The sequence below is a fragment of the Ceratotherium simum genome, chromosome 27, assembly GCF_057802395.1.
Source record: "Ceratotherium simum simum isolate JZ-2026a chromosome 27, ASM5780239v1, whole genome shotgun sequence".
In the NCBI taxonomy this organism is placed as follows: Eukaryota; Metazoa; Chordata; class Mammalia; order Perissodactyla; family Rhinocerotidae; genus Ceratotherium; species Ceratotherium simum.
In genome coordinates, this window is record NC_141926.1 from 42,825,521 (window position 1) to 42,848,074 (window position 22,554).

The 22,554-nt window shown below is 46.8% G+C and overlaps 1 protein-coding gene and 1 long non-coding RNA gene across 5 annotated transcripts; both read left to right on the forward strand.

Annotated features, from left to right (window-relative positions):
* The first annotated feature begins 4,392 nt into the window (after window positions 1-4,392).
* LOC147913493 (uncharacterized) lies at window positions 4,393-14,572 on the forward strand. Its single transcript, XM_087418226.1, has 3 exons — window positions 4,393-4,548; window positions 13,204-13,519; window positions 14,276-14,572. Exons 1-3 carry the CDS (start codon window positions 4,439-4,441, stop codon window positions 14,570-14,572), a joined length of 723 nt encoding a protein of 240 aa, XP_087274352.1. The 5' UTR covers window positions 4,393-4,438.
* A 2,117-nt stretch (window positions 14,573-16,689) lies between these two features.
* On the forward strand, window positions 16,690-19,012 carry LOC147913494 (uncharacterized). 4 transcript variants are annotated; one of them, XR_015548693.1, is made up of 4 exons: window positions 16,690-17,130; window positions 18,209-18,241; window positions 18,601-18,721; window positions 18,929-19,012. It is a non-coding gene; the product is annotated as an uncharacterized LOC147913494 (long non-coding RNA). The 4 variants fall into 4 exon arrangements; XR_015548692.1 differs by lacking the exon at window positions 18,209-18,241; XR_015548695.1 differs by lacking the exons at window positions 16,690-17,130; window positions 18,209-18,241 and adding an exon at window positions 17,589-17,610.
* The last annotated feature ends 3,542 nt before the right edge of the window (window positions 19,013-22,554 follow it).

Genomic DNA, 22,554 nt, shown 5'->3' on the forward strand with positions numbered 1-22,554 from the left:
ATTTCTTTGTGTCTTCTTCAATTTCTTTCAGAAATGTTTTATAGTTTTCGTGTACAGATCTTTCACCTCTTTGGTTAAGTTTATTCCTAGGTATTTAATTCTTTTTGTTGCAATTGTAAATGGGATGGTATTCTTAATTTCTCTTTCTGCTACTTCGTTGTTAGTGTACAGAAATGCAACTGATTTTTGTATGTTGATTTTGTATCCTGCAACTGTACCATATTCGTTTATTACTTCTAAAAGTTTTCTGGTGGATTCTTTAGGGTTTTCTATATATAAAATCATGTCATCTGCAAATAGTGACAGTTTCACTTCTTCCTTTCCAATTTGGATCCCTTTTATTTCTTTCTCTTGCCTGATTGCTCTGGCTAGGACTTCCAATACTATGTTAAATAGGAGTGGTGACAGTGGGCATCCTTGTCTGGTTCCTGTTCTTAGAGGGATAGCTTTCAGTTTTTCACCATTGAGGATGATATTAGCTGTGGGTTTCTCATATATGGTCTTTATTATGTTGAGGTACTTTCCTTCTATACCCATTTTATTCAGAGTTTTTATCATAAATGGATGCTGGATCTTGTCAAATGCTTTCTCTGCATCTATTGAGATGATCATGTGATTTTTGTTCTTCATTTTATTAATGTGGTGTATTACGTTGATTGATTTGCGAATGTTAAACCATCCCTGCATACCTGGAATAAATCCCACTTGATCATGGTGTATAATCTTTTTAACGTATTGTTGTATGCGATTTGCTAGTATTTTGTTGAGGATTTTCGCATCGATGTTCATCAGTGATATTGGCCTGTAGTTTTCTTTTTTTGTGTTGTCCTTCTCTGGTTTTGGTATCAGGGTAATGTCAGCTTCGTAGAATGAGTTAGGGAGCTTCCCCCCCTCCTCAATTTTTTGGAAGAGTTTGAGAAGGATAGGTATTAAGTCTTCTTTGAATGTTTGGTAGAATTCACCAGGGAAGCCGTCTGGTCCTGGACTTTTATTTTTGGGGAGGTTTTTGATTACTGTTTTGATCTCCTTACTGGTGATTGGTCTATTCAAATTCTCTACTTCTTCTTGATCCAGTTTTGGAAGGTTGTATGATTCTAAGAATTTATCCATTTCTTCCAGATTGTCAAATTGGTTGGCATATAGTTTTTCATAGTATTCTCTTATAATTTTTTGTATTTCTGAGGTGTCTGTTGTAACCTCTCCTCTTTCATTTCTGATTTTACTTATTTGTCCCTTCTCTCTTTTTTTCTTGGTGAGTCTAGCTAAAGGTTTGTCTATTTTGTTGATCTTTTCAAAGAACCAGCTCTTGGTTTTATTAATTTTTTCTATTGTTTTTTTGGTCTCTATTTCATTTATTTCTGCTCTGATTTTTATTATTTCCCTTCTTCTACTGATTTTGGGCTTTGTTTGTTCTTCTTTTTCCAGTTCCTTTAGGTGCATTGTTAGATTGTTTATTTGAGATTTTTCTTGTTTGTTGAGATAGGCCTGTATTGCTATAAACTTCCCTCTTAGAAACGCTTTTGCTGTATCCCATAAATTCTGGCATGTCGTATTTTCATTTTCATTTGTCTCCACGTATTTTTTGATTTCTTCTTTGATTTCTTCATTAACCCAGTCGTTGTTCAGTAGCATTTTGTTTAATCTCCATGTATTTGTGGCTTTTCTGATTTTCTTCCTATCGTTGATTTCTAGTTTCATACCTTTGTGGTCAGAAAAGATGCTTGGTATTATTTCAATCTTCTTAAATTTATGGAGACTTGTTTTGTGGCCTAATATGTGATCAATCCTGGAGAACGTTCCATGTGCATTTGAAAAGAACGTGTATTCTTCGGTTTTTGGATGGAATGCTCTGTATATATCTACTAGGTCCATCTGTTCTAGTGTGTCGTTTAAGGCCAATGTTTCCTTATTGATCTTCTGTTTGGATGATCTATCTGTTGGTGTAAGTGGAGTGTTAAAGTCCCCTACTATTATTGTGTTACTGTCTATTTCTGTTTTTATGTCTGTTAATAATTGCTTTATATATTTAGGTGCACCTACATTGGAGTGCGTAGATATTTACAAGTGTTATATCCTCTTGTTGGATTGTTCCCTTGATCATTATGTAATGCCCTTCTTTGTCTCTTTTTACAGTTTTTGTTTTAAAGTCTATTTTGTCTGATATGAGTACTGCTACCCCAGCTTTCTTTTCATTGCCATTTGCGTGGAGTATCTTTTTCCATCCCTTCACTTTCAGTTTGTGAGTGTCTTTAGGTCTGAAGTGTGTCTCTTGTATGCAGCATATATATGGGTCTTGTTTTTATCCAGTCAGCCACCCTATGCCTTTTAATTGGAGCATTTAGTCCATTGACGTTTAAAGTAGCTATTGATAAGTATGTACTTACTGCCATTTTTAACTTTTTTTTTCCTCAGTGCTTTAGTAGTCCTTCTCTGTTCCTTACTTCTTCTATACAGAATTGATGGTCACTTTAGTTCGACCTCTGTCTGAAAGCTGTACTCTTTATCTACCCTCCTCCCTCCTTTTATGTTTTTGATATCATATCCAACCTCTTTTTTGTGCATTTGTATCCATTACGTTCTAATCGTGGAAATAGATAATTTTTCCTATTTGTGGTCTTCTCTTTTCCCCTTAAATCAGTCCCTTTAACATTTCTTGTAACACTGGTTTCTTGGTGACAAACTCCTTTAATTTTTGCTTATCTGGGAAAATTTTGATCTCTCCTTCCATTTTGAATGATAACCTTGCTGGGTAGAGTATTCTTGGCTGTAAGTTTTTCCTTTTAGCACTTTAAATATATCATGCCATTCTCTTCTAGCCTGTAAGGTTTCTGCTGAGAAGTCAGCTGATAGCCTTATGGGGTTTCCTTTGTATGTAACTTGACATTCTCTTGCGGCTTTTAGGATTCTCTCTTTATCTTTAATTCTGGACATTTTGATTATGATGTGTCTTGGTGTGGGCCTCTTTGGGTTTATCTTGTTTGGGGCTCTCTGTGATTCCTGTACCTGGATGTCTGTTTCCTTCCTTAGGTTAGGAAGTTTTCATCTATTATTTCTTGAAATAGATTCTCTGCCCCCTTGTCTCGCTCTTCTCCTTCCGGGACACCTATAACACGGATGTTAGTGCGCTTGATGTTGTCCCAGAGGTCCCTTAGACTGTCCTCACTCTTTTTAATTCTTTTCTCTTTTACCTGTTCACCTTGGGTAATTTCTTCTAGTCTTTCTTCCAGCTCACAGATCCGTTCTTCTGTATCCTCTACTCTGCTTTTGAGTCCCTCTAATGAGTTTTTCATTTCCAGTATTGTATTCTTCATTTCTGATTGGTTCTTTTTATATCTTCCATTTCTTTGTTGACATTCTCACTGAGTCCATCTATTCTTCTCCCCAGATCAGTGAGCATCCTTAACACTCTTAGTTTGAACTCTCTGTCGGGTAGGTTGCTCATTTCTGTTTCACTAAGTTCCTTTTCTGGGGTTTTGTCCTGTTCCCTTACTTGGAATGTATTCTTTTGCCTCCTCATTTTGCCTCTTTCCCTGTGCTTGTGTCTACGTATTAGGTAGGTCAGCTACGTCTCCTGCTCTTGGATAGGTGACCTTATGTAAGTGATGGCTTAGGAGGCTTCCAGTGTGCTTCCCTCAGTTCTCAATATTCCAGGGGTGACCCCTATGTGGGCTAAGTGTATCCTTCTGCTGTGGCCTGTTTGCTCTCCCTGTAGGCGCCCAGGGAGGCTGAGTTATGCTCCTGGCCAGCTGTTGTAATGCTCAGCTGCTTGTAGTTGTTGTGGGCCCTTCAGTCTCTTTATCAGCTGTGGGGAGCCTCAGCACAGTTGGCTGCAAGTTCTAATACCACATTTGTGTTGCAGTATTTCTTTTAAGTGAGTAGGCCCCCACCGTGGCAGGTTGTTAGGCTCAGGGCCTTACAATTGCTGTAAGCCTCTAGCCTATTAGGTCTCTTGTCAGCTCTCTGAGGATTGCAGCTGGGTGGGGCTGGCCTCAGGCACAGGAGCACCCAATTGTTTCAGGTTTTGGAAGGTGGAGCAAACCTCCTATGTGGGTCTTTGAGAAGTACAAGTCTTCTGTGGCTGAGAAGCCCTGCCGCCCACAGGTCCACACACACAGTCAACACAGTCCTGCCCCGTGTGAGCGCCCCGACCTCCCCAAGTGGACCCAGTCTCTCCACGGCGGGAGCCCCACACACTCTGCCACCACCCCACACTCTCCACCCGCTCCTTGTGCACACCCTGCCCCGCTCAAGTCAGCTCAGTTGCCAGACTGCAGAGAATCCAGTCACCAATCTATGCAGGCCCACACGTTGCCTGAGGGCTTGTTGTTGGGTGGGGCTAGTCTCTAGGGTGGGCTGCCTGCCCTGGCTGAGCTGGATTAAATCGGTGCTCTAGCGGGTGGAGCAGACCCTGGGCTAGCAGGTCTCAGGGAGAACTCCAATGGCGTCTGTGTCAGCACGCTCACACCAGGCCACAACAATGGCCGCAGCCAATGTCCCAGTCCCTGGAGAGGTCTCACCCCTCACCGAGATGCACTCAGGGCCTATTAGGTGAGTCTCTTGCCACCGAAGCACTGTGCACCTTTCTTTCTGGTGATTTTAGGATGCTTTCTGGAACGGGTGAGTTTGTGCGCGGGCCCTTTAAGAGCCAGTTTTAGTTTCTTTGTGAACCGGGTTTTCTGGGGGTGCTCCCCAATGCTTTAGTAGCAGGCAAAGTCAGATATTATGCTGCTGGTCTCAATTGTGCTGGGTCCACAAAATGCCCACAGCGGGAGCGCTCCCCGGCTCAGGGCCCCGCGCCTCCAGGGAGGCTGCGTACCTGTGAGCTGCTCCCGGCGGCCTTGACGCTGGCGGCTTGTGAAGGCGGCGTTTTTCCTCTCCAGAAGGGAGTCTCTGCCTCTTCTACCCCAGTTAGGATTGTCCGTTGTTGCAGGAGTTCCTCTTATCCAGTTTTCAGTTCTGTCTCAGGGGTAATTTTTCCACGAGTAGTTGTAAATTGGCTGTGTCCACGGGAGGAGGTGAGTTCAGAGTCTGCCTACGCCGCCATCTTGACTCCGCCCCCTCAGTTGCATTTCTGTATGCTAGTAATGAACTAACAGAAAGAGAGCTCAAAAAGATAATACCATTTACAATTGCATCAAAAAGAATAAAATACCTAGGAATAAATCTTACCAAGGAGGTGAATGATTTATACCATGAGAACTACAAGACATTATTGAAAGAAATCGATAATGACATAAAGAAATGGAAAGATATCCCATGCACGTGGATTGGAAGAATAAACATAGTTAAAGTGTCTATATTACCTAAAGCAATCTACAGATTCAATGCAATCCCAATCAGAATTCCAAGGACATTCTTCATGGAAATAGAAAAAAGAATACTAAAATTTATATGGGGCAACAAAAGACCCTGAATAGCTAAAGCAATCCTAAGAAAAAAGAACAAAGCAGGAGGCATCACAATCCCTGACTTCAAAACATACTACAAAGCAATAGTAATCAAAACAGCATGGTACTGGTACAAAAACAGACACACAGATCGATGGAACAGAATTGAAAGCCCAGAAATAAAACCACACATATACAGACAGCTAATTTTCGACAAAAGAGCTAAGAACATACAATGGAGAAAGGAAAGTCTCTTCAATAAATGGTGTTGGGAAAACTGGACAGCCACATGCAAAAGAATGAAAGTGGACAATCTGCTATCGCCATTCACAAAAATTAACTCAAAATCGATCAAAGACCTGAAGGTGAGACCTGAAACTATAAAACTCATAGAAGAAAATATAGGCAACACACTATTTGACATTGGTCATAAAGGAATCTTTTAGGATGACATGTCTACCCAGACTAGGGAAACTAAAGAAAAAATAAACAAGTTGGACTTTATCAGACTAAAGAGCGTCTACAAGACAAACGAAACCAGAATCAAGATGAACAGACAACCCACCATCTGGGAGAGAATATTTGCAAAACATACGTCTGACAAGGGGTTGATCTCCATAATATATAAAGAACTCACACAACTGAACAAGAAAAAAACAAACAACCCAATCAAAAAATGGGCAGAGGAAATGAACAGACATTTCTCCAGAGAAGATATACAGATGGCCAATAGGCACATGAAAAGATGTTCAACATCACTAATCATCAGGGAAATGCAAATCAAAACAACACTAAGACATCACCTCATGCCCATTAGAATGGCTATAATCACCAAGACAAAAAACCACAAATGTTGGAGAGGATGTGGAGAAACAGGAACCCTCATACACAGCTGGTGGGAATGCAAACTGGTGCAGCCTCTATGGAAAATGGTATGGAGATTCCTCAAAGAATTAAAAATAGAGATGCCCTATGATCCAGCCATCCCACTACTGGGAATCTAGCCAATGAACCTGAAATCAACAATCCAAAGAGGCTTATGCACCCCTATGTTCATTGCAGCATTATTCACCATAGCCAAGAAGTGGAAGCAACCTAAGTGTCCCTCGACTGACTATTGGATCAAGAAGATGTGGTATATATATACAATGGAATACTACTCAGCCATAAAAAAAGACAAAATCATCCCATTTGCAACAACATGGATGGGCCTGGAGGCTATTATGTTAAGTGAAGTAAGCCAGAAGGAGAAAGACAAACACTGTATGAGCTCACTCATATGTGGAATATAAACCAACACATGGACAGAGAAAACTGTATTGTGGTTACCAGGGGATATGAAGGTGGTGGTGGGGGGTGGGGGTTGGGAGGTGGGCACAAGGGGTGAAGGGAGACATATATATGGTGATGGACAAACAAAAATGTACAACCCAAAATTTCACAATGCTAAAAACTATTAAAACATCAATAAAAAAAGGCTATATTGATTCCTTTAAAGAAATAATTCAGCTTTTATATTGTTTAGCTGGGTTGCTCAAGAACTCTATGAAAATATTGCATCGACTTTCTATAGTAATCTAGAACAGTAGCTGTAATCGCTACAGAAAGAGACATGCTCATAAATTCTCTTTGAATTGCAACTCCCACATGATTATGCCATAAATCTAAGAATTCTAGGTGTTTCCTATGATTTAATTTTTCTCTTAGCATCGACTGTCTTCTATTCTTTTCGCAGGCTCTGATATTTTCTTGCATTTTCAGTGTAGACCAAGCTTCAGAAGTTCTTCCTGGAACTTTGTATTCAACTATGAGAACACCTGTGTGCCCAGACTAGAGGGGAAGGAGGCTGGAATGGGGGAAGGGAAGCAGGACATAGGAGGGATCTTCTCTATCTGAGGATGGAAGCTAGAAACAAAAGCACTCCCTGGTGAACTTATATGGCAATACCACTTAAATGGAAACATGATCAATTTTTCTCCAGAGTTTGTCAGAAAGAGACGATTATGAGAAGGACCATATATGTTATAGTCCAAATTGGAATGCTTTTGAGAGTGAGCGGAGGTTTTAAAACTAATGAAATTAGGAAAACAAGTAAACCAGGACTGGATTGGGCAAACTGAGATGTATGACCATTCTAGGTGTTAAACATAGAAATCCTGAATTTGTCCATGGGTGACTGAAGTGAAGCAAGGAACAGAATTTGCTAACTTGTGCAGGGAATGGTAGGTAGCCACAGAGTTGGTGAATAGTATTATCATCATCCTCTCATTGAGGAGGATGTCCTTATTCTATCTACACTCAGAGAAGCATGTTACTGACTAAAGAGAGATGATGCCTGTCCTCCAAGAGTTCACAGAAGTAATTGGTTCAGCAACAATTTTCAAAATGTAAGACCTTCATTTCTATTCAAACTTGTGTTAATGATTGAATGGCACATTAAGGTATAATATATTTTTTATTTTACTTTTTATTTAAACCTTGGATGTAAAGAGATGTTCATGTTTTTAGCCAATTTATACTGTAGCAACAGATTAACAGGTCTTCTCCTTTGCAGAATATATTTCAATTAATGCTACCAATAGCAAAATTACCGAAAGAGATGGGTCTAAGACTGAAAATGTTTACAAAATAAATTAAATCATCATGTGATGACTATAGACCTGGCAGGACTTAATTCTACCTCAGCCTAAATGAAAAGTATTACATAATAAAACAAAACAAATGGAAAAAATCTTTAATGCATGCCAATCATTTATCTATCCATCTATTTACCTATCATTGTGTAAGAACACTTAACACTAGATCAACAAAGCATTTACATTTTTATGTCCACAATACCACGTTATTAACTGTAGGCACAATGTTGTACAGCAGAGCTTTAGAACTTACTCATCTTGCATGACTGAAATTTTATACCTGTTGAACATCACCTCACCATTTCCCCCTCCTCCTGGTCCCTGGCATCCACCATTCTTCTCTGTTTCTATGAGTGAGTATTTTAGGTACCTCATATAAGTGGAATCATGCTGTATTTGTCCTTCTGTGGCTGGCTTATTCACTTAATGTCCTCAGGTTCATCCTTGTTGTAGCATTTGATAGCAATTCCTTCTTTTTTAAGAATGAAAAATATTCCGTTGTATACATATACCACATTTTCTTAATCTATTCATCAGTCAATGGACATTTAGGTTGTTTCCACATCTTGCCCATTGTGAATAGTGCTACCATGACTATAAAAGTGAAACTATCTCTTCAAGATCCTGTTTTCAATTCCTTTGGATGAAAACCCAGCAGTGAGATTGCTGGATCATATGGTAGTTTGATTTTTAATGTTTTGAATAACTGCCATACTGTTTTCCACAGTGGCTGCATCATTTTTCACTATGACCACCAGTGTAGAAGAGTTCTAATTTCTCCACATCACTGACAACACTTGTTATCTTTTGTGGGGTTTTTTTGATAATACCCATCCTAACAAGTGTTAGATGATATCTCATTGTGATTTTGATATGCATTTTCCTTATAATTGGTGAGGTTGCTCATCTTTTCATAGACTTTTTGCCCGTTTGTATGTTTGCCCATTTCTATTTCACCATAGAAGATATGGTGAAATGTCTATTCAAGTTCTTTGCCCACTTTGTACTTGGGTTATTTTGCTATTGATTTGTAGGGACTCCTTATATATTTTGGATATTAGCCCCTTATCAGATATAAGACTTGCAAATATTTTCTAAAATTTGTATGGAACCATGAAAGACTTCTAATAGCCAATGCAATCTTGAGAAAGAAGAACAAAGCTGGAGGCATCACACTTCTTGATTTCAAAATATATTACAAATCTATAGTAATTAAATCAGTATGATATTGGCATAAAGACAGACATATAGACTAATGGAACATAATAGAGAGCCCAGAAATAAGCCCATGCATATATAGTCAATTGATCTTTGACAATGCCACCAAGAATACTTAATGGGCAAGGATGATCTCTTCAATGAATGGTGTTGGAAAAACTGGATTTCCCCACGTGCAAAAGAATGAAATTGGACTTTATTTCACACCATACACAAAAATCAACTCAAAATTATTAAAGACTATAACATAGACCTGAAACCATAAAATTACTAGAAGAAAACATAGAGAAAGAGCATCATGACATTGTTCTTGGCAGTGATTTTTTGGAAATTACACAAAAAGCGCAGGAAACAAAAACAAAAGTAGACAAATAGTTACTAGACCAAACTAAAAAGCTTCTGTACAGCAAAGGAAACAGTCAACAAAATTAAAAGTCACTTATGGAAAGAGAGAAAATCATGAGTGCCAATAATTTAGATTTATGGGGTCATTTATGAAAATTACAATTTCTAAAGTATTGTCAAACGTGTGTCTGAGAACTTTTATTTCCAGTTGCGTTCATTCTATCATTTGAAGAGTTAGAGAATCGGAGTCTTAAAGTGCTAAAACGGGTCCATAAAAAAAAAAAGTGTGGAAAATGGATCATGCAAGGTGAATCATTAAGCAAACAGTATCTTTCACAATAGTTACAAATATATGGATATTTCAAAAGAGTTTTTAACGTTTAGTTATATGTTGCAAGATTTCATTCTTTTTTATGTGAAAAGAAATGTCCTAGGACTCTCATTGGTAAATACAGATATTTCAGCTGCCAAGAATATTGTATGTGTGTGGGGAGGAGTAAAACAAGAAATTTCAATGGATGCAATGACACTTTTCAAACTTCATTACCATTTTTTTATTACAATGTCCTTATTTTACAGATGCGGGGCTCAAGGCATAAAGGATATACAGTTCTAAACTGGACTGGAAACTTTTAGTTCCCACTAGGCTGCCAGAAGCCAGCTCTACATTTCCCATTGCCTTCGATCTTCAGTTCTAATCCAGTTGGATAGACTCACAGCTGTGTACATTCCAATTTCACCCTAATTGTGTTTCCATGAAATTACATTGCATGGACTTTATTACAATCAGGAGGTACCCACTGTCTCCCTAATGGAAATCTGGGGAAAGACCCAAGATCAGTGGTTCTCAACTTGGGTGATTTTGTCTACACTCCAGGATGATTTGGCAAAGTCCAGAGGCATTTTTGATTGTCACAAAATTGGTGGTGGAGGGAAGCTACTGGCATCCAGTGGGGAGAGGCTAGGGCTGTTGTTAAACATCCTATAATGCACAGGACAGTCACACCATAGAGAATTACTCAGTATCATATGTGCTGTGGCTTTAGAGGGCCCAAATGCAGTGCTTAAAATGACCAAGGGGTCCCCGCCATCCGGGAGCTCTCAGTCTGGAGGAGATAAGGACAAAAGCATGGAAACAAGATGTGAGAGAGAAAAGAACAAGTGTTAACCCAAAAATAAAACAAGAGGTTGTGAACGACTTCTGGGGGTCACTGGGTAGAAGGGTCTGAAAGGCCTCACTGGGGTGACATTTGCTAGGACAATAATGACAAGAGGGAGCCAGCCCTTCAGGGGTCTGGGAGCAGTGTGTCAGGGAGATGGCACCACTGGTCCTGAGTCTCACAGGCAGAAGTGAATTTGGCCAGAGGAGGTCAGAAATGTGGCCAGTGCAGCTGGAGGGAGGCTGGGAGGAGAGAACAGGAGCTGGGGTGGAAGGTAGGGCCAGGGCCTGGTAGGCTGTGTCAGTTACTTTCCCTCTCTGACTTCATTGGCCCTAACCTTGCATTTCAAAACTACAAATGTTGACTATCTCACAATTTGTGTGGATCAGCAATCAGGCGTGTTTTAGCTGGATGCCCCTGCCTCAATGCGTTTAACAGGTTGGGGCTGTGGCCTCAACTGAGGCTTAACTGGGGGAGGACTGGCCCCCAAGTTCACTCTCAGCCTTCATGGTTCAGTTTGGACTGAGAGCCTGAGTTCCTCTCTGTTTGTTGGCCTGGGAACTCCAGTGCTTCTCTCCTCTATAGGCCTCCACATGGGCAGCCCCAATACACCGGTATTTGATTCCTCATTTCCAGAGATTCAACAGAGTGAGAGAGAGAGAGAGAAATGGAACATGAGAGAGAGAGTAAGAGGAAGTGAGAGACCTCTTTAGTTAAAATTTAGATAAGATATCCCATCACTTTGGCTATTATTATGTTCAGAAGCCAGTTACTAACCACTTAGTGGTTCCATGAGGAAGTGTATACCAGTGGTGGGGCTTACTGGGAACCACTGTGGAGGCTGTCCACCTCATGGGCCAAGATGAGGCACTTGGGTCTCATTCTCCATAAAACAGAGGATGGCAATATCTGAATTTCCATTAGTTGCAACCCCCTTCATGATGCTGACTTGAGAATGAGGCCAAGTTGGAAGTGACTGTTCCAATATCACATTCCTGGAATGCAGGCCTGTTTTGAGTGGTGTTCTGTACTACATCCCACCCCTCCTTGTTATTCTTCCATCTCTAAGTTTGTGCTTTATGTACATGTGACATCAGCCCACAGGGGTAATAGATATTATCTCATATACACCAGGTGATGTCCCTAGGAAGTAGATTCTAGCCTGACCCCCATGGTGCATGTTTGGAGACTGGGAAGAATCTGAGAGGCACAGGGACTTTCCCAGGATGCAGAACTGGTAAGAAAAAGGAGGTCTGCATTCATCTCTGTCTCCTCAAAGCTAGGACCCTAGTTAGGTTTCCAGGGAGCTATGGCTAGGGCTGTGTGGGGTTATTGTGCACAGCTCAAGAGATGACACGGGAGAGGAGAGTGAGCAGCCCGGGGGGCAGGTGGCAGCTTTGGGCAAGTCTGATTGAGGGAAGGGGACCAGGTAAAGGAATCTTGAAAAATGACCTCACTTCCTTGGTCATAGACCTCAACAGATCTTAGAACTCTGGTAACCAGGCACCCACAGCACCCCATCCAGCTCACTTGACTGGAGACAGTCAACAGGCAAAGATGTTTTGTTGTTGTATCCCAACTTTTGGAGGATCTGGGCCCAAAATGCCCGGAAAGAGAATCTTTTTAGTTATTGCCGATGTTGGCTCAGCCCTCATTCCCGACGCCTCTGGGCGCCTGGCAGGAGGCAGCAAAAGGTAACACGGGGCTGCCCAGGAAAGGCTATTGCAAGCAGAACACAACTGTGATCCCACCTGATCAGCCCCACATCCCTTGCCCCTCTTCGTGTGTGTGTGTGTGTGTGTGTGTGTGTGTATGTGTGTGAGAAGGTGAGCTCCTCTACTCATGTGTTACCGAGCCCTAGAGGTTTCATCTCCTTCCCTCCCTGACCAGAGTTCTTTGTAGGGATGTCCCTCTGTTCCTGAACTGAGGAGCAGACTTTCTCTTGGGAGTTGACCCCAGTGGCAGTGTGCAGGCAGCCCCTGATTCCTTCTGACCCAGCTCCCAGGCAGTCTTTGCAGAACTCCACTTAGGAGTTAGTCGAGAAGCTGCCCAATGGTTTCAACTCCATCAACTCACTAGACAAGGGGCAGGTGTATGAGGCCACCCACAACATCCAGTGCTGCTCTGAGATGACAGCAGGAGCAGAGGGTCTCCACACTCAAGATCTTGAGATGATGGTGTTGGACCAGAACTAGGGCGGGACCAGACTGGGGCTGTCCCTTCTTCAATCTAAAGGGGATGTACATGCAGGTCACCTTGCCTGGTTCAGAGCTGAGCTGCTGTGACCCCCTTTCCCTTTTCTGGTGTGAGCTTCTGGAGGCCACTGAGGCAGAGCCAGAGTGTAAGGGGGACTGCAGCCTGGGTATTCCTGGAAGGGAAGTGGCATCTTTCCTGTGTTTAGAAGGACACATGGAAAGTCAGCTAAGTGGGTGAACCTTTCTGTTTATCCCATTCCAGTGCCAGCTGCAGAGCTCCAGCCAGCAGCAGAAGCAGAGCAGTGGGCAGTGGTGGAGGTAAAGCTGGTTCCAGGTCTGTTGACACCACCCCTTTTAGTGCTGGATCCAACGTGCCCTCCATCAGCAGTGTTGGAGCTGGAGCAAGGGCCAACATCGGCTCCGGCAGGAGTGGAAGCTGCTCAGCTGGAGTCACCTGGACCATCATTTCTAGTGGGAAGTCCATCTCCACCTTGGCTGTTAAGGAGCATGAGAAGAAGCCCAACATCACGGCCTTCCCTCCTAAGCTGGTGGTGGAGCTGTTGACCGTGATGGATGTGGTGAGCAGCTGGGCTCTCAGGGCGGAGGGGCAGGCCTTCCCTCTGCCATCGTTGCCCCTGACCTGATCCGGACTCCCATGATCTGGGTCCAAATCCCGGCTCCACCCCTTACCAACCATACGACCTGGGCAACTTTCTTTGTTGTCTAAGCCTTTGCTGTCCACCTGCAGACCGTAGAGGTGGACACTTAGAGGACCTGCTGCACAGAGTGACTGTGCCGACTCCATGAGGTAGAAGAGATGGAAAGCTGGGTGGGCCTGGCCCATCAGTGGTGGAGGGGAACTCACTGTGTGCAGCCAAGTCCCTGGTGGCCCAACCGGCTGCTCAGAAGGCTCAACAGCCTCAAGACTTATTAGACACCTGATGTGTACTTCACTACAAGGGAGACAGACAAGGCCCATGGTTGTAGCTGCCGCAGGGGAATGTGCATCAGAATGTGGAGTGGGACCAGAGGGTGGATCAGGGTAGTGGAAGATGCCCCCTTGGGATGAGCCGAGTTGAGCCACGGTCTGGAGCTTGTAGTTAGCCAGGACAGGCTGGGTGCAAATGCTCTTCTCTCTTCCCTGCCAGTATTGGGTCCTGGGTCCTCCTGTGCTGGGTGCCCTCTGTGGACAGAGAAGAAAACTCAGGGACTCTCACAAGGCTCAGGCCACATCCTGAGCTTCCTGAGCTTCAGCTCTAAACAGTGACCCCTGTGTGGGACTTTGGGGGCTGTGGACACAGGCAGGGCTGGATGACACTTCCCCTGTTCCCCAGGAGCTCTTCCAGAAGGTGGTGCCCTCTCAGTGCCTGGGATCCACCTGGGGCAAGAGGAACAAGCCCGGCAATGAGCACCTGGCACCCACTGTCCAGGCCACCATTGACCAATTCAAAAGGGTGGTCAGCCTCCTCATCACCACCTGCTTCGGGGACCCGAGCATGACGGCACAGGACAGGGCGAGTGTGGTGGAGCGCTGGGTCCAGGTGGCCCAGGCGTGCTGCGGGAGGCCCAGTGGAGCCCCTCTCTGGAGACTTGGGAACTGCCTCTCCACCTTTATCAGCTCCCAGGATTGAAGTGTGTGGTCTAAGCCCCTGCAAGTCCCTAGGCCCTTCCTGCCAGGGGCACGCTGGGACTCCAGGTCCCAGTGGGAGGATGCTCACTTCCTCCCTGGCTCCTTCCCTGGGTTGAGCTAAACTCCTCCTCCCTGTGAGTGTTACTCTCTGGGTCCTAAATGTCCTTCTGGAGCTCCCTGAGCATCTGTCTCATCCAGGAGGGGAGATTTAAATAGAAGGGGACTGAAGCTAGAGCAAGCGGGGCTCCAGTGCCTCACCTCACAGCTCATTCTCTTCCCTTCCCCAGGAGTGCGAGATCCTGAAGAACTTCTCCTGGCCCTGCACTGTCATCTCTGCTCTGCAGAAAACCTCCACAAGCCACCTGAAGAACACACAGGGGAAATTTCTCAGTGGGTAGGCTCCTCTCCATAGGAGGACCAGGGTGGATGGGGGATCTCCTGTATGTCTGCCATTGGCCCCTCAGTCACCTGTGGACTCTTGGGAGGCGGCAAATGCTGGGCACAGGGCCTGGGCCTCAGTGGGGTTCTCTAAGCTTCCCGGGGTACTTAGTGCACCAGTTCTGCTTGAGGACTCAGTTTCCCTAAATGCCAGGCACTGGGTTGAGCCACATTGGAGATTTTCAAGAGTTTATAGCAAAAGAACTCTACGCCCAGTTGAAACTCAAAGTGGTCAAAACAGAGCTGCTCTGTAGAGCTGGGGAATGGAGACCCCAGTGACCAACAGGAGAGCCCCCTCCCATTCCCATGAGACCTTAGCGCTCAGAGGACCCCAGTGAGAACGCTCCTCCAGGCAGTTTGAATCTCTCAGGTTGTCAAAGAAAAGGGATTTGCACTCAGACCCTTCACATTATCCCTAAATTTATTGTTCCCTCTTTCCCCTCCCCTCAGGAAAAGGTCTGAAAAACTTAAGGAATGCTATAGCCAAGACTAATCCTTGAGCAGAGAACTGATGAGCAAGGTAGAGTGGAGGCAGGGGTTCTGGAAAGAGAGGAGGGGCCAAGTGGGGAGAGGGACTGGGCAGGCTGTGGTTTGATAGTTTCTCACTTGAACTTTCTCTGAAACATTCCCGTCTATCTTGTCCAGGTTAACAAGCAGAGGGATCTGTTCAGCCCATGGGCCGGCAGGGTGCCATTTTTGGGCAAGAGGCCCTGGTCATGGGACACAGTGGTGTTGGCTGGGTTGTTCCAGGAGGAGTTGCTGAGCTGGCGCCATCAACAGGTCTCTGGCTTCCATGCACGTCCATCCTGCTGGATGTAGCTTCTAGGCTGTTGGGTGGTTGGGGTGGGTTTATCCCTCAGCCTAAACCTGTCCTCAGGAAGCCAGGCCCCTGCTGCTCCTTCTGTCTTCACCACATCTCCAAGGGGAGGGCACCCTGCTTGCCCCAGGGACGGGCACAGCAGGGGATTCCCCTGGCCCAGGTGGACAAACAGGCTGTTCATCCTTGGGTCTGAATGGCTGCACCAGAGACAGATGTCTGTGCATTCTGGGACCCCCCCCCGAACCCCTAGAGCAGTCACTCGAGTCAACCACAGGAGTCTCACCTGAGTGCCTGGTTGGCAATGACATAGGCCCCAGGTGGCTTATGAGTAGCATCTAGGCAACTGATGGATTCTTAGTGGATCCTGCTGCAAGGACGTTAGGAGCTTCATGTAAACGAGGAAGCAAAGCGTCCTGTCACCCCCTTCCCTGTTGATCAGAGGTGGCAGCTTGGGCGTCCAGTTCCTGAGTGGATAAAGAAAGAGTTCAGTGAAGGGGAATGTCCTGAGGGGTTCCTTGGGGAGGAGAAGGCTTTGGCATGGCCTCTGGCCCAGCCTGGAGCCCAGACACTCCACGGGACTAGGGCAGGCAGGAGCCACTCAACCAGACGCCCAAGACACCCCATCCTCTCTATCCACGGCTCAGCCCAGGACCAAGCTTTGAGAGTTCAGGGGACAGGACTGTTTTCAGTGGTGGGGCTGGGGGTTAGGTGAGGATGTTGGAACAGGGCCTCTGGCTGGGAGGGCCAAGTGGCCTCTCCTCTGTGGGCCCTGAGCAACTCACTGCCCCTGTTTGCGCCTCTGTCTCCCCATCAGGGAAATGGAGGGATGGTGATTGTGTGGTGCAGGCCTCACAGGGTGATGAGGTAAGAGGGAGGAAAGGAATGTGGGAGCTTTCTGCCTGCTCCACCTGGAGGGGTGAGTGCCAGAACAATGATGACAGTCATGTGACACTGAGTCCTCAAGAGAACGTGTGAGGTAGCTGGAGTTCTCACACTTTCCAGATGAGGAAACAGGCTCGGGGAGGCCAGGCCACAGGCCCAAGCTCACACCCAGAGTAAGAGTTGGAGCTGGGCTTGTTCTATAATTGCAACACCTTGGAGGATGGAGTAGCATTGGTACCAGTTGACTCGAGTCACATGTCCAGGGTCGGAGGCCAGTGGTGCTGGAGAGAAATGCGGTGAGGGGACTATGGCCTCACTGACACTGTCCTCGACCCTGACAGGAGGGGCCTTCCACGTTTGCCCCCCGGGAGAGCAACCCCCAGAGAGTACAGGAGAAGCAGCAGCAGCAGCAGCAGCAGGTGAGTGTGCCTGTGGGGGAGGGGCTCTGCGCTCCCAGCTGCAGGCCTCAAATCAAGAGAGGAGGGCCCTTCCTCTTGGTGCCACAGTGTCTGAATCCCCCAGTAGAAGTGACCAGGAGGACCTGGAAGAGCTGGTGTAGGATAGGTTTGTTGTGGGGAGGGCCAGGGACCGCATACCCTGTGATTTGCCAGAAGCCGGCCCTGGGAGGTGAGGAGGAGGAGTGTGGTGTTCTTGGGGTGTGAAGGGAGGAGGAATTGAGGGGAGGCTGCTAAGGGTCCTAGGCTGCTCCCCGTGGGATCCCTGGTGTGGGCCAGGAGGCTGAGGGTGAGGACTTTTCAGGGGAGGGTCTGCAGGGGGCCGAGTTGAGAGCAAGGGCTCATCCCACCTGGACACCGATGTCACAGGGTGTCATCACCTATCTTGGCACATTCCTCGGTGACCTGCTGATAGTGCACCTGGCGATGGGTGATTATCTCGAGGTGGGTGAACCTGAGGACCAGGCAGGCAGGACCAGGATCCTGAGCCTTGGGATGCGAGAGCCCCCGAACTGAGCTCTGAGCTCTCAGCACTTGGCACATCTCTCCTGCGAGCCTCGCAGCTGCCCCTGGGAGCTGGGGCATCAGGCCCATCTTAGGGATGAGTGAAAAGAGGCTCTGCCAGAGACACCCATTCCAGTTCCCCAGGCTGGGGAAGCTCAGAGCTGCCTGATGGCACAGCTGCGTGAGGTTTTATCTGAGCTGGACTCAGCCTCTAACTCCCATGCTGCCCATGGAGGGAGAGAGAAGTTGGGACCCCCCCAAGTCAGGCAGCACATAAGTGGCTGAGCAGTCCCCTCTGACTGAGGCCTCAGCCTCCAAATCTGTCATCAGAGAGGGTTGTGCTGCCAGGTCCCTCAGCCTCACCCCCATGTCCTCCTTCTCTGGAGCCCAGAGCCTGGCCTAAGTCCAAGTCCTGTTTTCTCTACATGCCCGGCCCCTCTGGGGACCTGGCTGTAGTGTAGCATGAGAAGGGGTGGACATAGAGGGCTAGTGAGGCTAGGGGGCTCTGTCTGATGGACTCTGGCTGTCTGCCTTCCAGGAGAATGAGATCAACCTTGAGAAAAGGACTGAGGTGAGCAGCTGTGGCACTCCCTGCAGGGGAGGGGAAGGAGGTGGAAATAGAGACTCTCTGGGCAGAACAGTCCCTGGTTCCACCCCCTGTATCTTACATTGAGAGGAAGAGTTTGATAACAGAGAAGTGGGAGACCCATCCAATTGGCGGGTGGGTTGAAGGGGGGATGACATCCAGGAAAACATCCTGGAGGAGGGGCAGATTATTCCCATTCTGAGAACAGGTAGAGCCTGGATGTAACTGGAGGGAATGAAGGTTCCCAGGACTGGTCCCCTGCCCCACTCCTCACCCCTCACAAGGCCCCTGCAGCATCCCCCAGCCAAGCCCTGTCTGCATCCTCTCCTTCCCTCTGGTCCCAGGAATACCGAGTCATGAGGGAGATCCTGCTGCTCCAGGTGGCTGCAAAGAATTACAACCAGAGCCCAAGGAGCGATTTGGGGCCTGGTTCCAGGAAATGGAGCTGCTCAACGAGAATGAGAGGTGAGGCCGGGCAGGAGTTGGGTGAGGGCAGGGGTGCTCTCCCTGTTGGCCAGTCCAGAGAGCCTGTCTCCATGGTCCCCTACTCATCCCCAGGCCTTATTACATGGCGACCTCTGGGACACCCAGACTCCAGCTACTAGGCAGGCAGTGGGGGGACACCAGAGGTGAGGCTCCTGGTAGGCTCACAGGTGCCTCTCTGTCCTGTAGCTACAACCTGTCCTGCCAGCCAGAGCCCCAGACCTAGTTGGCCAGCAGAATACTCAAGGCCAAGAAGAACCCCCATCATCAAGGTCAGGGGTGAGTGAGTGTCTGGGCCGGGGTGGCTGACTCCTAGGGGTTCAGTAAATCTTTGGGCTAAGTGTGCCCTTGGGGAGTTGGACAGCTGACACTGGGATCCCAGCTCCACTACTGAGCAGTCCTGTGACTGGGGTGACTCTCTTCAGCTTCCTGAGTCTCCGTTTCCTCCTCTATGGTATAGGTGATACTAAATGATCACTCACGTGGCAGGGACAAATGGGGTACTGGTGGCTGACAGCACTGAGTACAGGGTCTGCAGCACCCAGTGCAGTGGGGACAGGGTGGGTGGCCATGATTCTGAGGGAGGACCCCCAAGATAACCCGACACTTCTACTCAGCCCTCAGGCCCCAATACCGAGCCCTGTACCAGTGGCCGATCACAGCCCCATCCTCAGCAGCCGGGACACAGCTGGGACGCTTGCGATGCACCGGGCCAGCTCCTCCCACCTGACAGGAGGGGGAGCATTGTAAGCTGATTCCTGGGGTCCCCTGAAGCCCAAGAAAGAGGGGACAACCCCATCCCAGCTCCCTGACATCCCCCAGCACCTAGTCACCCATTGGGGAGGGACAGTGGTTATTCGTTGTAAATAATAAATGCCATATTTGAATATTATATTAAAGTCCTGTTCCCTTTATAGCCTGGGAGTTGTGGTGTGGTTCTGTCGCTTTCTGTAGGCATGTAAGAGAGACACAGAGTCTCACATTTCTCCTTGAATCAAGAACTCTTCCGGGTCATCAGCTTATTGTATGTGGGAGAAGGGAGAAGGGCCAGCCCCTTCCCTGGCTAGTTGGGACACTCCCATGTCCCCCTAATTCCGAGGACCAGTTCATTTCAGTATCATTCAGCTCCTCCAGGAGCAGACAGGGCTCCCCGCCCATTATCTTGGGATTTAAAGGTTGAAGGTACTTTCACAGGCAGAGCAACAGCCACTGAAATGTGGGTGTCTTTAAAACAGCACTACCCAGGACCATGTCGTGCCACAGGCAGGGGCTGCCTTTCTACATTCTGGAGGAAAAGGGAATGTTTTCTGCTTCTCTTGTTGAGGTTTCTTTTGACCAACTTTTAGGAACTTGTAGTTTTCTGGTTCAATCTCTGGAATTGCATTGGTTCTAAGTGGGGAAAACAATATAAAAAAGATCAAAACGTGCACGTGGAGAGGACAAGGCCCGAAAAGGTGATTTGCAAATGGACTAAAGGCAGGCAGGACTTTCCCTCCTGAGGGCCCTCTAGTGGCTCCGTGTTCACCCCTGACTTAGATTTGAATCTTGCTGGGATCCTTGTCCAGGACTCTGAATTCCTTTTCCTGCTTGTTTTGTATCCAGGAGGAAAGATTTGTGATGCAGCTTTTAAGGCTATCGCTGGGCCTTGTTCCATAAACATGACTGCTCCCTGTGAACTAGGATTTCCAACACCCCTGCCTTCCTTATGCAATTCCCTTTAGGGCAGAAATTCCGTAGAAGGCCCCCAGCCTCCTCCCTGGCTTGGCCTGATGGATCCCGGGTGAGCTCTACTTTGCCAGGATAAGGGACCATAATCGTGGCCAGTGACTGACCCCACACTGTCCCTTGCTGTCCAAGGTGACTTCTGAGCCTGTGTCATTCTGAGATCCATGGTCTTGGACAATCCTCCAGTTTACACACTAAGTGTTGGTGCTACCAACTTGTCCAAATGGGGCAATTGGGCCTTAACCCTTAAAGTGTGTCGCCCCGGGGTGGTTGTGTTTTTTCCCCAGTCCTGTGCTGTGGTTACATTACAACCACCTGCTGGGGTGTGAACCCTGTTTGGAGCTTTGAAAGATGAGGCATGACAGGGGTGTGGGGGGGTCCATCAGGGAATGCCACGGAACTGATGATCCATGGACGTGCATGAACACAGCCTTACCAATTATAATACTGAAATGCTTCCCATCTGGTGGTGAACAGACACTGCTCTGAGCTCACACTGAGAACCCACCCCATGACTAGGAGCTTTCAAAGTGTTACCAAGTGGCATTTTAACCTCATCCCGTGGGAACACCCTGTAAGACAAGGGCTAGATGAAACACTTGGCACTTGTGAGTTATCCCCTCCTTTCTGATGGCTGCAAGTGTCACCCAGACACACAGGCTGGACTCTGCCAGGGATGCCTTCTCAGGACAGCCAGAAGCTGAGGATGAATTCTGGTTCTCGGCATCCCAGGCCCTTCCTGACATGGCACAGCCACCCAGGAAAGTGATTTGGTAATAGAAAGACTGGGAAGGCCGTACTTTCCCTCCAAAGAGAAAGAGAGGTGCCAGCAGCGAAAGCTTGATCCCTCAAATAGACAATTAAACCCCACCAAGCAGTGGGTTCTTGTCAGATTACTGATGCTGAAAGGCCTCTTTTTTTGTGTGTGTGAGGAAGATCATCCCTGAGCTAACATTCGTGCTAATCCTCCTCTTTTTGCTGGGGATGACTGGCTCTGAGCTAACATCTATTGCCAATCTTCCTCCTTTTTTTTTCCCCAAAGCCCCAGTAGATAGTTGTATGTCATAGTTGCACATCCTTCTAGTTGCTGTATGTGGGACTCGGCCACAGCATGGCCAGAGAAGCAGTGTGTCGGGGTGCGCCCGGATCCGAACCCCTGCCGCCAGTAGTGGAGCGTACGCACTTAACTGCTATGCCGCGGGGCCTGCCCTGAAAAGGCCTCTTTTGATAATAGCACAATCCCCCAACTGCCATGTCCATCTTCATAAGTCAAATTTCCAACACATATGGATGTAAAAAGCTGAGAGAAATCTGGTATTTCCTCAGATTCAACTCCGAATTAGCATGCAACAAAGAACAGAAAAATGGAGACCTAGAAGTAAATATCTAATTTGAGAACATAGACATCAAAGTGTTTTTGAAATAATATTTTGGAATCTATTGGAATATTACACAAAAAGAATAGTCCACTTTAAGTAGGTTTTACCATGACTGTGAGGGGAAAAACTGAATCATCCTGTGACGTTGATAACTCCCTGCTGACTTTAAAGTACAAATAAATAATATACATAGTAAAGGAAAAGGAGAGAACAGCATGAAAAAGGAAGATCTTTCTCTCTTCACCTGAAACTCAACCTCTCACCTCAGAAAGAAACCGCTGTCTATATTTTCTATGTCACTCAGCGGAGTTTAATGAAAGAAAAGTATTGGTATATTTTAAAGTTTCAAGAGCTCAAAGCAAGGAAACATTAGAGATGCAGCCAAGAGACCTCACTGAGGTGCCTGCTCCATTTCATCTGCTCTCTGGACGTCATTCTTGGCCCCTCACTTTCTCTGCCTCGCTAGCAAGTCTGTCCGCCATCAGTGCTATCACCAGTCTCTCTCCTGTGCTCCTCACTGCTCTTTCCTCCTTCCTGATACCTTCCTCAGTAGCCAGAAATTGTTGGCAGTGAAGCTGTGGAATGCCCAGATCAGCTCCTGGAATCATCTCTGCCAAATCTGAAGACCTGCAGGAGTGGGCATGGGACCTGGAGTGCAGACCACCTGCCAGCACACCTGGCAGGGATTCACCTGTGTGACTAGGTGCAAGT

Coding starts and splice junctions, on each gene's coding strand:
- LOC147913493 (XM_087418226.1), top strand. CDS start 4,439: ATGGCGTCTGTGTCAGCACGCTCACACCAGGCCACAACAATGGCCGCA. Junction 4,549..13,203: donor ATGCACTCAGGGCCTATTAG/GTGAGTCTCTTG, acceptor ATCCCATTCCAG/TGCCAGCTGCAGAGCTCCAG. Junction 13,520..14,275: donor TGTTGACCGTGATGGATGTG/GTGAGCAGCTGG, acceptor CCTGTTCCCCAG/GAGCTCTTCCAGAAGGTGGT.